We start from the raw sequence: 15,770 nt of genomic DNA, 5'->3' as shown, positions 1-15,770 counted from the left end.
AAATAGGAATTTGGGGGGCCTGGGTTAATAAGCATCTACCTTCAGCTCAGGTCATGATCTCAGGGTGCTGAGGTCGAGCCCCACATCGAGCTCCCCTGCTCACAGGGAACCTGCTTCTCCCTCTCCTCCCTGCTCGTGTGAATGCGTGCGGTTGCTCGCGGTCTCTCAGATAAATAAAAGAGGAATTTGGGTTGGTTACAGTTCCAAGAATGTGCAGAAATGTAGTTTGGACAGGGAACTGCTATTAAATTAAGGGAAGGAGACCTGGATGCCCTTTCTGGGTCTGCTGGCAGAGTCCTACTGAAATTAGCTACTCCTTACAGACCAAAGTTCTCTAATCCAGCCGTTGGCAGCAGTAGCCAGCGTGCAGGTACAAGCAGGAACAGTGCATGGCTCCCAGGTCGCCCTGGAGGTGCTGGCCGCTGGGGGTCCCCGTGGATCGGGACCAGGCAGCGGCGGAGTCTGAGGCCCTTCAGCCCTCCTGTGCCTGCTGAGCACTGCTCTGTGAGCGCAGACTTTAGCCTCTTTACAAACGAAGGGCTGGAGATTTTCTCGTATCTGTTAATTGATTTCTAGGCTAATTCTGTTACGGTCAGAGAGCATGTTTGGTACGGTTTCAGTTCCTTTGAACTTAACAGAGGTTTGTTTTAGAGCCAGGCTGTGGTCTGTCTTGGTGAGTGTTCCATGTGTACTTGAAAGAATATGCCTAGGACGCCTGGGTGGCTCGGTCGGTTAAGTGTCTGCCTTCGGCTCAGGTCATGATCCCAAGGTCCTGGGATCAAGTCCCACATCAGGCTCTCTGCTCGGTGAGGAGCCTGCTTCTCCCTCTGCCCATCCCCCTGCCTGTGCGCTCATGTGTGCGCTCTTTCTCTCTTCCTCTCTCTCTCTCTCTCTCTCTCTCTCTCAAATAAGTAAAATTTTTAAAAATCTTAAAAAAAGGAAGGTCTAGATTGTTGGTAGTGTTCAGTTCTTCTACACTGCTGCTGCTGTTGCTGTGTGCCGGGAGTCCTGTCTGTGGAGGGAGGGAGAGGTGTTGAAGTCTCCACTGCACTTGTGGATTTGACTCGCTCTCCATTTCTGCTCATTTGTGCTGTCTCTGTTTGGCGGCTCTGTTGTTAGCTGCGTGCACATTTAAGAGCACTAGATCTTCTTGGGAAGGTCGAACTGACTGGTTTATTGTAGTGTAAGGTCCTTCTGTATTCTTTGTTTGGTACGTAGCCACTCCGGTTTTCTCTCCATTGGCATTTGCATGAAGTATCTTTCTTCATCCTTGTACTTTCAGTCTTACTTATATCATTATGTATGACAGTAGTTTCTTGAGAATAGCAAAGAGGTTCTTAAATCTATTATGAAAAATTCTCTTTTAGTTGATGGTTTTTAGGCCACTTGCATGTAAGGAAATTGGTCTTGTTTGATTTTTAGCGTACCATTTTGTTCACTGTTTCTGTTTGTTCCTTTGGTTCTTGCTTCCTCCTTCCTGCCTTTGTGATAATTTAAGCATTTTTTAGTCTTACCTTTGAATTTATCTATCACTCTTTTTACTATGTATATTCTCTCAGTATAGTTTCTGTAGTGGTTTCGGGGGTTACAATACACACACTTAACTTTTTACAATCTACTTAGAGTCAGCGCTTTACCATTTCAGGTGGAATGCGGAACCCTTACTACTGTCGTCTGGTCTATTCCGCTCAGACGCCGAAGCCCCGTCAGATGGTGCTCCACATTTTACTCCCAGCGATCAAACATGTTTTAAGAAACTCAGAGGGAGACCATTAGGGTTCTTTTTACCCATATAGTCCCTACCGTTTCTCTCTCTTCATTTTTGATGTTCCAGGATTCTTCCCTTCCGTTTAAAGAAGTTTGACCGTTTTTTCCTTTTTTTTTTTTAATTTAAAATCAAACCTACTGACAACAGATTATCTTAGTTTCCCTCACTCCTTAAGTATATTTTCTCTGAATATAGAATTCTGAGTTGACTGTTCTCTTCCCTCAGTATTATGTCTGATTGATGTCAGGATTTTTTTCTTTGCAAAATTTCTTTTTCTTCTTAGCAGTTTGATTACAGGCATGGATTTCTTTGAATTTACCCTGTTTCACATTTGCTGAGCATCTTGAATCTGTAGTCTTATGTCTTTCACCAGATTCAAGAACTTTTCAGCCGTTATTTCCCCACATGCTTTCTTTCGTCCTGCTCGGTCCCCTCCTGCTGGCATGTCAGTGTCAGACTGCCCTGTGTGCCCATTGGTCCTTTCCTGTTGTCATTGTTGTTCAGATTGGGTCATTTCTATTGATCTCCTTCAAACTTACTCTTTGTCATCTCCGTTCTGATATTAAGTCCATCCACGGGGTTTTTAGGTTTTAGCTGCTGTATTTTTCTGTTTTGAAATTTGCATTTTGTTATTATTTTTATCATCTGTTCTTTTGCCGAGGCTTTTGTCTATTTACGTTCATTTCAGGAACATTTTCCCTTGCTCGTAGGAACGTTTTCATAATAGCCTTTTCAGAGAACCCCAACACCTGTGTCATCTTGACGTGACATCTGTTGATTGTCGTCTTCCCTGAGAATTGACGTTTTCCTGATTCTTTGTATCCGGACCGATTTTAGACTGTATCCTTAACGTGTTACTCGGCTCTGTGTCTTGTTTAGATTCTAAGCAGAATGCTGGTATTTTTGTTCCAGCAGGCATTGAGCCATTGGGATTCAGGTCACAAGTTCTAACCGTCCTTCTGTGGCTTGGGGTTCCCCTTTCAAAGCTCTTGCCGTACTGTTTGAATCTGTCCTCTGCATGTGTCCCCCACTGGCCAGGGTGGATCTTGGCAGTGGTCTGCCCCGCAGTTCAGTTCTGGAGAGTCAGCTCTACCACGAGCAGCGTGCAGCTAAGGCGGGAGCTCATAAACTTGATGGGGTTGCTCTCCTGAGCTCCTCCCTCTCCATGGTGTCCCTGGTACTTTCGGTTGTCTTGCCCCCCCCCCACCCCCCACTATGCTCCAGCCAAAGAGCTTGGGCTTTTGTTAGCACACCATGCTGTATACTTCATGCCGCCGGGCAGCGGCCGGACAGAGAGGAGGACGAGCAACGGGCTTCTCCTCACTCTCCTGGGATCCCCGTTCTTCCAGGTGGAGAGGAAGGTCACCTTCCTCAGGATATAGGTCCCTCTCACCCTGGGTTTGCTCGGGGCTAGGAAGCAAAAGAATGGAGGGGACAAATCTAGAATTCCCCCCCCAGCCCCCGAGGGTCAGAAGACCCCCTGCCTGCTTCAGAACCAGAACCGAAGGGCTTCTGGAGCTCACTCTGTCCACCCCAGCGGCCACCGGATCTCAAGCTGTGCTGGGTCCAGGCCCGGAGCCATTGAGGCAGGGGCAGTGGGAGGACGGCGGACCCCACAGCTGCTCTGGTGTACTTCGAGTTCTGGCGTTCTTTCCCGACTGGCCTGCTACTGTTTACTTTCCGGAGGCCTCCAGCAGCTACCGCATGCATTCTGCTGGGTTTCAGAGCTGCTTCGTTGGAAGAGACGGGCTGTGTGTTCCTATCGCAGCTCCGCCAGGCCCGGAGCCCACCACGTCGGTGGGACACAGCACTGGCCTGCCGTGGGTGCCCTGGGGGCGGGGGCGGGGCTCTTGCGAACAGGCCTTCACTGATGGGAATTTCTCTTTGGCTTTGCAGGAGACCCCAACCAAAGAGCTGGGGCGCTGCGGAGGAGACGCCCACGGCCCCGAGTTGAACAGCCCGGCACCTTCCTCGGGCTCTCCCTACCTGAGCAGGTGCATAAATTCGGAAAGCTCAACTGACGAAGAAGGTACTTCGCTTCATTGTCGGGTTTAAAAAGAAACTAAAAAATAGTGCGTTGTGAATAAGGTGAACTGTTCTGAGGATAACATCATGGATTGTTTTAAATGACACTCTTAGGACACCCGGGAGCACCTCTGCCATCTGCCGGACCCGAGTCGGTTTTGGTTGATCTGCAGAGCACACCTGTGTGCTTCCCCCACCCCAACTCTCTGTTCTTTATAATGAAGTCATACAAGGAGAACTGTCTTTATTTTTCATTCAGGTGGAGGCTTTGAATGGGATGATGACTTCTCCCCCGACCCTTTTATGTCGAAGACAACAAGTAACCTTCTTAGTTCCAAGCCTTCTCTTCAGACATCCAAGTACTTCTCGCCGCCTCCGCCGCCCCGGAGCGCGGAACAGAGCTGGCCTCACACGCCGCCGTATTCCAGATTCTCCATCTCTCCTGCCAACATCGCCAGCTTTTCTCTCACGCACCTTACTGACTCGGACATCGAACAAGGAGGTGAGAGGAGGGCTGGGTGCCAGCCTGTGAGACCATCCCTAGTGGACTTGCGTGCTTCTTAGTTTGGTGCCTTCCTAAGTGTTTGCAGAAAATACTTTCTAGAGCCCTCACAGCCTTGGGAGCTTGCTCTCAGGGCCACGTCCCCATGGGTAGGCCCCTGTCACTCCGCACGCTGATGCTACTGGGGCTGTCCCCTCGCAGCCCCTGTAGGGCGAGGCCGCCCGGTGGTGGCACGGCTTCAGCGTGTCTGCCACCTTCTTATCTCCTTTTTCCCCTTTTGCCACAACCCCCCCACCCCTGCCCATTTCTGCTTCTTTCCCCCAGAGGGAAGCCGTTCTTAAAAACACTTGGCCCGAGATTTTGGGATTGAGCCCAAAAGTGCTCTGGCTCTTCCCCGGGAGTATTGATTTTGCCATTAAGTCTTGGTCTCCTGTGATAGCAGAGGCCTGGGAGGGAAGTCACCGGCAGCGTGCATTTGAAGTGGTATTATCCGAACATATGGATCCTTTTTCCCCGTAGCCAGATTGGAAGATAAATGTTAATAGGTACATTTTTTGATTTGAAGTTTGCAGTTCAAATACTAACTATGAAACTTAGAGCTTTCATTTATGCTCGTGTTCTGTTTAATTGTGCCGATTAGATAATGCCCATTACCTAGCGATCTGTCAGAGATCGGGGCTGGCTTTCTCCTGTGCCCTAAGCACGGACACTGAGCCGCGTGCGAGCCGAGCAGATGTGTGTGCGAGAGTGTGCCAGAGTCCGGCAGGTGCTGCCGTCACAGGAAGCCCCGCGGCTCGAGCAGGTGGCGGGCAGCCCCACTCCCAGCTTCAGTTCCTCTTTCTGCAGCACGGGTCAGATGCTGTCCACACTATTTTTATCTGTGCCGATCACTTCACAAACCCAGCTTTGCTTGTTTTCCCCAAAACAGGAAGCAGCGAAGACGGAGAAAAGGATTAGGTGGACGCGGATGCGCTCCCGGGTCCCGGGCTGTTCCCCCAGGGCGGCATCCCTGCACTGCAGCCCAGCAGTCACATCCCTCCACGTCGACTGCAGCGGGCCTGGCCCCGGAGAGAGACTCGGGTGGCCAGGAGGGAGCTGCGCTGGCTCCGTGCCCATGGCGGGAAGCGTGGCTGGGGAGGCCCTGTGGCCGCTGTCGCCCGCCAGAGGTGCTCGCGCCCTGGTCATCCTTGTGGAGCGTTGACCCTGCTCCGGTGTGGGGAACTGTAGGCTCTGGGTTGTTTCTGGTTTCCATGTGGGGTGTTCTCCGCCTCCACACCTGTACGTCCCTTCTGTGTGCGAGGGCCCAGAGGAGCACGATGGGAATGGGCACCAGTGAGCCATATTTATTGTTTTTAAAGAAATCACTAATTGCTTTCTGTAATTGCACTGTGGATAAATGTTCTAAGAGTACCTGATATTGTACAGAATCTTAAATTATTCAAGGAAAATAAGGCAGGTCAAGCTGGTGCTATCCACTAGTTTGATTTCTTTCTGTTCTATAGTTTGCTCTGCATGGTACTTGTAAAGTTTAAATATTTTGAGTGTTCTGCTGTCTAGAATTGTTGGAATTGTACATATGGTACTTTTTCGTAAATGATAAATGATTCCGAATGTTAGTGTTTTTTGTTCTTATAGGAAATATTTTTGATGAGTCCAAAAAGACTGCTTTGTTCTGTTGACCGAATGAAACACACGTTTGTCTCTTTCTATAACGCAGGATCCTTGTAGCAAGTGAGGCTTCTCTGAGGAGCTGAAGGGTCTTGCAGCCCCTCTGTGTGATTCTCCCACCCCACTCCCCCATTTTTTTTAAACCCTGTGGTAGAACTTGACAGGTGGTTCACCCTGGAACTCAGCTTCGGGTCAGAAGGTCCAGGTGTCCTGCCCCTCTCCCTGGGAGCCGTGTGCCCTCCCTGCACACCGCGCTCTGCTGTGGCCCCTGAGCCACTTCCCCTCCAAGCCGGCTGTTGGCTTGGCGTTTGGAAGCACAGGCTGCTGTGGCTTCGGTGTCCTTATAGCTCCTTCTTTCAGACAGTGCCGAATCTGAGGAGGAAGCTGCCCGTGCAGGGGTCTGCTTGCCGAGGGACAGTCTGAGTTCATTCTGTCTGTACAGCTTTCAGATAACATCCAGAGCTGAATTTTGCCAGAAGAACCACTCTGTGTCATGGCCAGCGGCGGCCAGGCTCTGTAACCGAGGAGAAACACTACATCCCCCGGCTGGGAGGAGGGATGAGGGACAGTGGCGGAGCCTGCGCAGCCAACACGTCCTCCTGGTTGGGACCTTGGGTGGCCAGACGTGGCCATCCACTCAGATGCAGCCCAGGGACTCGTCTGCACTGACCCTTCCCTTCTGCATTAAGCACCATGTTCTCCCCTTGCCTTGAAAGGGACCGAGTGTGTCCAGTGTCTCCTAACATTGCCAGGAATTGGTGTTCATGATAAAAAGCTGACCTCATTCTGCAGTCCGTGAGTTCTGCTTTGACATCAGGAAGTTTCCAGGGGCTAGAGCAGCATGTGCTGAAGGAGGCTTAGCATGTCCGCCGTGAAGCTGTGTATACTGGGGTCGGGCGTCGGGTCTGTGGTCACCACACACTGGCCCTTCACCCCAAATGTTTTCCGGTGCTGATCTGCTTCCCCGACTCCAGCGTAACACGGGTCCACTGGGGCTGCGTGATAGAAATCCCAGCGACCCTGGTCCTAGCACGAGATGCAATTGTGTATACTGGCTAGTTTACAGAGTCAATTATGACCTTTATTATCAATTCTGGTTCACTCCACTAACGTTTTATACTAGCAATAACTTTCCAGAGCAAGAACTCAGAATGGAGAAGGAGCCTCTTCTACGAACCTCCACTTGGTGTGAGCAAGGAGCACAGCCAGGAGAGCAGGGCCGTGGGATGTGCAGACTGAACAAGAAAACGTTAATAGGGCATTAGAAGGTGATTTTGCCAAAACTGTCATAACTCTGAATTTCTTGCTATGAAGACTTCCTGAGTTTCCTGAATTTTTACATCTAACTATCAGTCTTTGTTGAGAGATACATGAGCGGTGATAATTAATACAAGTTTTTTCAAACTATAACAAGCTCAGATTTAATGACTAAAGTCAAGCAGATCGATAGAATATATAGTCTTCTTGTATAATCAGCCCGGGGTAAATTTATTGATATTCGGGGGCTGTAACTTTTTCACTAAGATTAAGGAGATTTTAACAATCTAATTCCCATTTTAATTTATTTTAGGACTATCTTGCTGTCATGATTAATTGCCAAAAGAAAACATTTTATACATTGAGTTGGGGGGGTAGTAAATCTTACTGTGGTGTCGCATGGTGGGGAAGATTTTATATTTATAATAAACACGTGAGTCAACATGTTCTTTTGAAATCTCAAGCAATACACGGGAGACGAATTACGTAGATTAGAATTTTCAGCCCATCTTTGAAGTGTCAGCATGTGCTTTGTTGTTCAAGTCAGGTTGTTTTTTTTGTTTTGTTTTGTTTTTTTAAACTACATTGGTTACCAATAGTGGGCTTTCAGACCGAACTTGTTCTATTAAGTTAGGCAATGAAATAAAATCAGTGGAATTCTCCGGATAATATGGGTGAGGTTGATAATACCTGGTTCACAGCGTTGTTACTTCCTGGCCTTCTTTGGAATCTATCAAGTTTTAAATAGCGCTACTACACTGGTGGAGTTTACGTATTTTAAATCCTATAATAAAAATAACCTAATCTTCATTTCCTACCTAACTAGATGTTAATTTGTGTTATCAAACGATCCTGTCATAAGCCAGAAAAAGAAATGTAAAAAAATAAAAATTGCTCCCCAAATCCTTCTGGAACTTGGACTGTGCATCTGGGTACGAAGCCATTCATCTTAAGGGTGAAGAAGCCCCATGAAGCTGAATTGAAAACAGAGCATTCATTCTGTTTTTAAATGTACAGGTGATGGTTTCTATAGAAATGGGTTTTATCTTAGAAAAGTCTTTTATGTCTTGCTGCCGTAAAACACCTTTCAAAACCTCTCCTAGGTTAGTGACTCACTGCATGTCTGTCCTGAGGGCCCCAGGGCACGAGGCAGGCAGCTCCTGCTTTTACCCTACTCAGCCCATCATCTGACAATTCCGGAAGTGAACCCAGTGTTAGGCTCCCAATGTTGGGCTTCGGTGAGAGGGGCTTCAGAATAGTAGCCTTACGAGAAGTAGCCTTAAAATAAGAGTGGGTAACTCAGTCCAGATTTCAGTCTCCTAAACGATATTCCTCATAGTAATGGGGTTGGTTCCAGTTTTGGCTGTTAACAAAAAAACTCCTCTTTAGTACATAGATAAATTCTGAAAGATGTGTCGACAGTATTGAATTACCAACAGCCCGTTACCCAAAAGGCTTGAACTGGGTTGTTCAGGCTCACGCAGGCGCAGGCAGACCTACCAATGGGCCGGTGTGTGCATCCACTGTTGAATCCCGTCTGCAAGTGAGGACCGTGGGGGCGGTCACACCCATGCGGCTGCCCTGTCCTGCTTTTACACAGTTGTGAGAGGTTCACGGCAATATCACAGCTAATGAACTTTCAGTTTAAATTGTGTACATTTTTAAATTGTAAGATTTTTACTGTATATTGATGCATAGTGTGATTCAATAAATTGCTTGTAATTTAAAAACTATTTAATATTCAAAATAAATATAGTTATATATTTATAAACTCTGTTTCTGCGTTTCTTTGGTGTTTTTCCCCCTGCTGTGCAAGGTCCAGGGTGGGTGACCTGGCACTGCCCTGCCATGGGCACTAGGAGCCAGTGGCCCTGGGTCACTCACTGCCCTTGAGAACAGGAAGGTCTGTATAATCACTGGAAAACTTGCGGATGTGGCGCTTGTGTGGCCTCAAAGTGTATCTGTAATTCGAAGCCTTTATTGAGTTTCGGAAGCATTTTAATTTCTGAAATACAGCCTTATCTAATGAGCTGGAAGCCAAGAGGCTGATCAGCTCAGCGCTAGCCTTTCTATGCCTCAGTGGCCCTCGCTCCCCTGTCCCAGCCGCCAAGAGCACAGTATCAGCCACCTACCAAGCAGGCCTGGCCCCGACTTCGGTCACACCAACTCCCCCTGAGACCCTCAGGGGCTAGACTGAGACTAGGAGCACCCTGTGCGCCCCGCTGAGAAGTGCGGGATCAGCGCTGACCCTGATCCTGCCGGTCACAAGGGGCGGGAGGCCAGGCTCACGCGGGACCTCACGACGCTGCAGGTGCGCCCCATCAGCCTGGAAGAACCCCTGAGCCAGGGGCCGCTTTAACACCTTTTCATGCTCCTGTGAAGAGTGAGGAAACTGAGGCAGGCAGGCCGGCGATTAAGTAAAGCAGGTGGATGGAAGCCGGGTTTGAGCCCCAGCTGAGCACCTCTCGCCCCGCCGGAGACCTCGTGAGACCGATGACCACGTATGTCCCCGTGACCCGCACGCAGCGGCCAAGCAGGCGCTCCGCTGGGCAGGCAGGGCTCCGCCCACTCGCCCCTGGACCTGCGCCCTGCCGAGTCCTGGGGGCGGTCGCGAATTCCCCGGGGGCTCCTGCCCCTTTGAGAAACGAGTGTTACTGCAAAATGGCTTTTCCGCCAGCTCTTCGGGCCTCGGCTCGCCTTCACCTCAAGGCCAGGTGCAGCGGCCAGGCGCGGTCCCGGGGCTTCCCTCCGCGCCCGCAGGCTCGCAGGCGCCTCAGTCTCCCACTCCGCCGAATGGGCTCCAGACCCGGGTTCGGCGCGGCGGGCAGGCTGCGGCCTCCGGGAGTGGGGGGAGGGGGCGCCCGGCCCCCCCGCCCGCAGGTGCGCCCCCGCCCCCAGCCGCCGGGCAGGGGCACGCGCACACCGGCCCCGCCCCGGCCCCGCCCCGCGGGCTCATTTACATGCGGCCGCGGCCCCGCCCGGGGCGGCTAAAGCGACGTGTCCTTGTCCCCCGTGGGCAGCCCCGTCGCGTGCAGCTGCGGATCTCCAGGTAACTGGGGGTGGGGGATCCCGGTGGGCCCGAGGGGAGAGGACCTAGGGGCGGGACCTGGTGGGGTCGGGGTGGGGGGGCGGACACCTGTGGGGGGGCCGTCCACGTGGTGGTACTGGGGGCTGTGGCAGGCTCTGGCCACTGTCGACCTCTGACCGCGGACAGCTGCCCCATGTCCACAGCGCTTCTGGCCCCAGTGTCTTCCCTGCGTGTGTGACATCCAGCGGCCGTGGGTCAGTGTGGTGGCCGGAGTGGGCACCTGTCCATTAGGGCAGGTGGGAGGCGCGGCAACCTCAGGCAGACCCTGCGCTGAGCTAGAGTCCTGCACATCTCTGGGTGGTCTGAGAAAAGTGTTGAAGGCCACCTAAGCTCGGGGGGCGGTGAGGAGCAGGGGGCCAGGGAAAGGTCCAGGGATCAAGCTGAGTCCAGCTAAGAATGGGCACCAGATCAGAGAAAAAACTCTGAGGGCTTGCCCTGAGGTCAAACGGGAATGTGGTTGGAGGGCTCGGCTCAGGGCTTCCATGTGTGAGGGGGAAGGGGCCTGGGGTCACTATGCACCACGTGGTCAGCTGCCACTGGACAGCGAGGGGGCTGCCGGGCACTGTTGCCCTGAGTGTCCCCTGGGCGTCCTAAGCATCCACCAGCCTGCCGTGTGACCCCGGGGTGTTCTGGATTTCAGTTCCCAGGGCCTCCCTCAGAGCCACCACCTGCGGGGACAACTAGCCTGGAGCCATGAAGACCAAGAACCGGCCCCCCAGGCGCCGAGTGCCACCGCAGGACACAGAGGCCACCGCTGGGGAACGGACCCCAGACAGGCCCCAGCAGGGGTCGGGGCTGGAGCTGGCCAAGGGTCTGCGGAGCAGGACGGCGCGGGCTCAGGCGGCGCGGGCGGAGGGCGGGCGCCGGCGGCCGGGGCCCTCGGGGCCTGGTGGCCGGCGGGAGAGCAGCGTCCAGCGGCGCCTGGAGAGCAACGAGCGGGAGCGGCAGCGCATGCACAAGCTGAACAACGCCTTCCAGGCTCTGCGGGAGGTCATCCCGCACGTGCGCGCCGACAAGAAGCTGTCCAAGATCGAGACGCTCACCCTGGCCAAGAACTACATCAAGTCGCTGACCTCCACCATCCTGACCATGTCCAGTGGTCGCCTCCCAGGCCTGGACGGGCCGGGCCCCAAGCTCTACCAGCACTACCAGCAGCAGCAGGCGGCCGGGGGCGCGCTGGGGGCCACTGAGCCCCAGCCTGAGGGCCACCTGCAGAGGTACTCCACGCAGATCCACAGCTTCCGAGAGGGCTCCTAGCGCCCGGCCTGGGGGTCAGCGGCCGGGCCCGCTCCTCCCGGCCCTGCTGCCTCCGTGCCGAGAGCCCCGGATTGGTGGTGACAGCCCACGTGGACGTGGCCCCAGCGGCTCCATTTTCCCCGAACGCTCAGCTGGCTCCGTGGAGCACACCGTGGCCTCTAGGGGACAAGACCAGTGAGTGGCCTGGTCCAGGCCGTGGCTCTGGGCAGCATGAGGCCCAAACCTCAGAGGTCCCAGGACCTGCTTTTTAATCGACTAGGCCACAGTGGACAGGCCTTGGTAACTAAATTCTCTTCACTCCCAACTCCCTCCTGAGGCAAGGGGATTCCAGGAAAAGGTCAGTTTTGGTAAGTTTCCCCAGTTCCTGTGGAGGCCCTGGGCCGGGAAGGCTCCTCCTCCAGCCTCCGTTGTGGCCTCCTCATTCAGGGTAAACTGAGGCACAGAGCAAGCAAAGCCTGCGGCCATGGAGTGTGGCTAAGCTGAGATGATGGATGCGTGTAATTCAGCATGTGTCAGTGAGAAACCCCCAAGCCCCTAGAAATACTAATCCGATTACCTCAAATTAATTCTAAAGGGACCTTGGCAGGAAGAGCGGCTCGGACCTTTTCCTGCCTCCTGCTGGGTGGGGGCTCCTGACTGTGGAGGGGCACGCAGCTGGCGCTGCGGGGCTGGGGACGGGCCTGGGGGGAGGCTGGTAGCCGCAGCTCCCCCTGAGCAGCGTCCCTCCGCATCCCACCCAGGTTTGCTGCTTGCCGTCATACTGGCCACTGCCGGGGTCTTGGCGGTGGCGGAGGGCGGTCGGTCTGACGGAGCTTGAGGGTGTTCTTGGGCCCCGCTTGGAGCTGCGGGCCCTGCAGGGCTGTGCGGGAAGGAGCCTGGGGTGGCAGGAGCTCCCCTCCCCCACCTGGTGCTGCTCCTTCGAGGCGGGCCTGGGCAGTTTGGCAGGTCCCCGGCCGCCTCAGGCCAAGCTTCCTTCTGTGGGGACAGGCTTGGCGACTTTGCTCTCAGTGCCCCCTGGCATCTCTCCTCCCTCATCCCTGTGCCCACAGCCAGTATGGGGAGGGGACAGGGCAGCCTTGGCAGCCTCAGGCAGGAACCCCAGTGACAGGGGCTGTGGCGAGGGTAGGGTTGGCCTGGCGTATGAGGCCAGAGCTGTCCCCGAGGCGCGGGGGGGCCAAGCCCCTCCCGGGTGGGGGCCCGAGCAGCATGGGGGCAGGGCTGCCACAGTGGAGGGCCACCTCGCGCCCTCCCGACCCCGGTGGTCCCGGCCCCAGCCCCATTGCCAGGCTTGGCGTTAGGATCAAGGACAGCAGGCAGCGGCCTCAGAACAGCCATTAGCCACATCGGTCGTCACTTTCCGGGTGGGACACTGGCTGGACCCTCTGCAGGCCCCGTGCCAGTCCCTCCGGAAGGTGGCCCTGGGAGGCCTGGTCTGGCCCCGGCCATCCTTCGGCATGGTCAGGTGGGGACCCCACGTGCTCCTGGCCTGCCCCTTGGAGGCGGCCACTTGGGAAGGTCGGTGGTCATGACATTCCACCGGTGGGAGCCGAGGGACTGTTGGGGCCCATGCTCCCTGGGGGTGCCCTGCTAGCTGGGACACACATAAGGCCTGCAGAGCCCAGTGCACCCCCAAACTTGCTGAAGGAACCGCAAGCTGAGCGGAAAGCACCAGGAGGGGGAGCGCCCAGCAGAGGCTTTGTCTGGGAGGCCGTGCCCGATGACCCGTGGTGGTGGAAGGGTCTGTGGGTCACCACCTTGCAGAGCTCCTTCTGTCCCAAACTGGCACCTGCCTCCCCTCTGCTTCCCAGAGGGTAACCTGGGCTCAGGTGTCTGGTCCTTCTTCCCCCGTGGCCAGAGGGCATCTGCACACTCTGTGGCCACGACACAAATCATCCTTAAAGGTCCCAGCTGAGCTTTGAGCTTCGGGGTGTTAAATACGCGGGGCTGGGGAGGGGAAAGGTCTGGTGATGGGCCAGTGAGGCCTGCTGCTGGGCCTGCTCCCTCGGCGCTTGTCTTGGGCCCGCTCCCTCGGCACTTGTCTTGGGCCCTTCTGCCCTGCAAGGACGTCCAAAGCCAGCAACCCACTGGCCCCGAGCCCTGCCACCTGGCCTGCGCCCGGGCCTTGCACCACCTGCAGACCAGACCTGCGTGAGCTCTGGAGGCCGAGATCCCTATGGACTGGAGCCGAGAAACCAGAACTTTGACTTTTCTGTGAGAAAACCTACCTTGGAACTGAATGGCCAGTGCCCCTGCTGTGATTGTGGTAAAAATGTTTCTTAAGTGACCCAAATTTGCTTTGATTTCTCCTAACGGTCCCTTCAGAGTACTAATGAAACCAATGCTGTGTCACAGAACAAAAATAAGAGATCCTACCACGACTGCTACTTTGGCCCCAGGCTGGACGGTCATGGGGAGCTGCGTTTCCATCACAAGGTAGCAATAAAAAAATAGCAAGTCCTTTACACTCTGGTGTGAGTTTTTATTGAATAAAGCATCCAAGGAATCAAGACGGTTCGGTGGTGCTGAGCAGGTGGACCGTGGGCGCTCAGCAGCAAGGACGCAGTCGCCCAGCTACAGACAGCGAGTCACCGTGTAACGGCAGGTCACTGCTGTAGAAATAACCCACAGTGTCCATCCAGAGACAACCCGACAGGTGTGAACACCCAGGACGGCGTCCCCAACCCGCACCCACACGTCCCAGTCGCACCTCCACAAATCCCGGCAAACGCAGAGACCATCAGGCCCCTCCAGCGCCCTCGTTCAAGTCCGCCTCTGCCGACACGCCCCACCCTGCAAGACGGGGTCAAAGGCACAGCTGACCCCTCCTGATGGGAATTCTGGGGAAGGCTGGAGTCAGTTCGTTTTGTCCCCAAATGAGCAGAGGCCAACTTGGGCTCTGATGGCCTCCAGGCAAAGCGTCTGGAAGCACATCTGCACTTCACCAACTGGGGCCATAATCACATCAGCAGCAGGAGAGAAGGGGCGCCTGGCTGGCTTGGCTGGTACAGCCTGCGACTCTTGATCTCGGGGTTGTGGGTTCGAGCCCCACGTTGGATGTAGAGATGACTTAAAAATAAAATCTTAAAAAAAAAAAAAAAGCAGCAGAGAAACTGCAGGACGGGAGGTGCTCTCCTGCTGGCCTGGGGGGAGGGCTCCTGCCCTGGCGTGTAGGACTTGGGGCTACGGCCGGCACACCCCATGTCCCCACGGCCCCTACCGCCTGATCAGACACAGAGGGAGCAACCCCCAATCCCACAGGGGAAGGCTGGCTGGAGGCGGATGCCAGGAGTTCTACACGCGGACAGCTTCCTGCAGCCGCGCTGGGGGCTTGTGCCCACCCCGGAGAAAGGCAACCCTCCCCAACCTTTCCTTCCAAGCTGCCAACTCTTGTTGAACTTTTGAAATTAAACCGTATTCTCGCGTCTGGCTCTGAAAAAGCATCCCAGAACATGGCAAAGTGGCCCTGAGCCCCACAGCCATTTTCTTTGGGGGGGAGGGGAGGCTATGCCTCATCTGTCTGGGGACACCGGCGGGGGGAGTGCAGGGGGTTGTGGGCTTGGCTTCCCTGGGGCAGCATTCCTGGAAGGCTCCAGGCTCCAGGTTTCCATTCTGGAAAGGCGGGAGGCAGAGTGAGGAGGGACAGGTGGGAAAGGCCGGGGTGAAGGGGCCCCCAGCCCGCTCCGTGGCCCTCCTGGCAGACGGGACACGTGTGGGAGCATCCACAAAGCTTCACATTTCTGGGCTGGTTCAGCCAGTGCCTCTGAGGTGGCCGTGACCTCAGGCCAGGTTCCCTCCGGGCTCCACATTTAAGAATGGCTCAGACGGGAAGGCTATCAACCTTGATCCTTCACACCTGCATGAAACCTGCTTCAGGTGAGGGGGGCAGCGTCAGCAGCAAACAGGGCCGTGGGCCTCGTGCGGGGCTCCGGCCACCCTCGAGGGCGTGCTGGGGAGGCGCGGCTCCCCACTCCAGTCACTGGCTGTCTCCTGGGACCTGCTCTTGAGGGCTCTGGTGGCATTGGCCCGGACGGTGATGTGATCCCAGCCCCCCTGGAAGGAGAGAGCCTCGTCACCCATGGCTGCCGCAGGTCAAGGGGAGAGACTATGCTTCCAGACTGTGGGAGATCAAGGACCCTGGAGGAGCTCTGTCTGGGGCCTCCCACCCACCCTGACACCAGGTCCCAGAGCATGCGGTGTGACCACGC

General features: G+C 54.9%; 3 protein-coding genes across 4 annotated transcripts in view; 2 read left to right on the top strand and 1 right to left on the bottom strand.

Annotated features, from left to right (window-relative positions):
• LMTK2 (lemur tyrosine kinase 2) overlaps positions 1-8,991 on the top strand; it is an 81,720-nt gene extending 72,729 nt beyond the window's left edge. For both annotated transcript variants that reach the window (XM_026516272.4, XM_026516273.4), the window contains exons 12-14: positions 3,665-3,797; positions 4,053-4,295; positions 5,224-8,991. In XM_026516272.4, the coding sequence (XP_026372057.2) occupies positions 3,665-3,797; positions 4,053-4,295; positions 5,224-5,252 (405 nt within the window). In that variant the 3' untranslated portion in view covers positions 5,253-8,991. The remainder of the gene's footprint in view (positions 1-3,664; positions 3,798-4,052; positions 4,296-5,223) is intronic.
• Positions 8,992-10,188: 1,197 nt separating this feature from the next.
• BHLHA15 (basic helix-loop-helix family member a15) lies at positions 10,189-14,038 on the top strand. The gene is made up of 2 exons (XM_026516271.3): positions 10,189-10,269; positions 10,949-14,038. Exon 2 carries the CDS (start codon positions 11,002-11,004, stop codon positions 11,563-11,565), a length of 564 nt encoding a protein of 187 aa, XP_026372056.1. The 5' UTR covers positions 10,189-10,269; positions 10,949-11,001; the 3' UTR covers positions 11,566-14,038.
• Positions 14,024-15,770, bottom strand: part of TECPR1 (tectonin beta-propeller repeat containing 1) — a 24,649-nt gene continuing 22,902 nt past the window's right edge. Inside the window, 1 exon segment of the mRNA XM_026516270.4 lies at positions 14,024-15,615. Within this exon segment, the coding sequence (XP_026372055.3) occupies positions 15,454-15,615 (162 nt within the window). The 3' untranslated portion in view covers positions 14,024-15,453.

Source organism: Ursus arctos, unplaced genomic scaffold (genome assembly GCF_023065955.2).
Source record: "Ursus arctos isolate Adak ecotype North America unplaced genomic scaffold, UrsArc2.0 scaffold_2, whole genome shotgun sequence".
NCBI classification, from domain to species: domain Eukaryota; kingdom Metazoa; phylum Chordata; class Mammalia; order Carnivora; family Ursidae; genus Ursus; species Ursus arctos.
This window is presented reverse-complemented; position numbering and strand designations above follow the sequence as displayed.

Excerpts from the sequence above, each read along its gene's own strand:
- BHLHA15 (XM_026516271.3), top strand. The coding sequence starts at position 11,002 with ATGAAGACCAAGAACCGGCCCCCCAGGCGCCGAGTGCCACCGCAGGAC.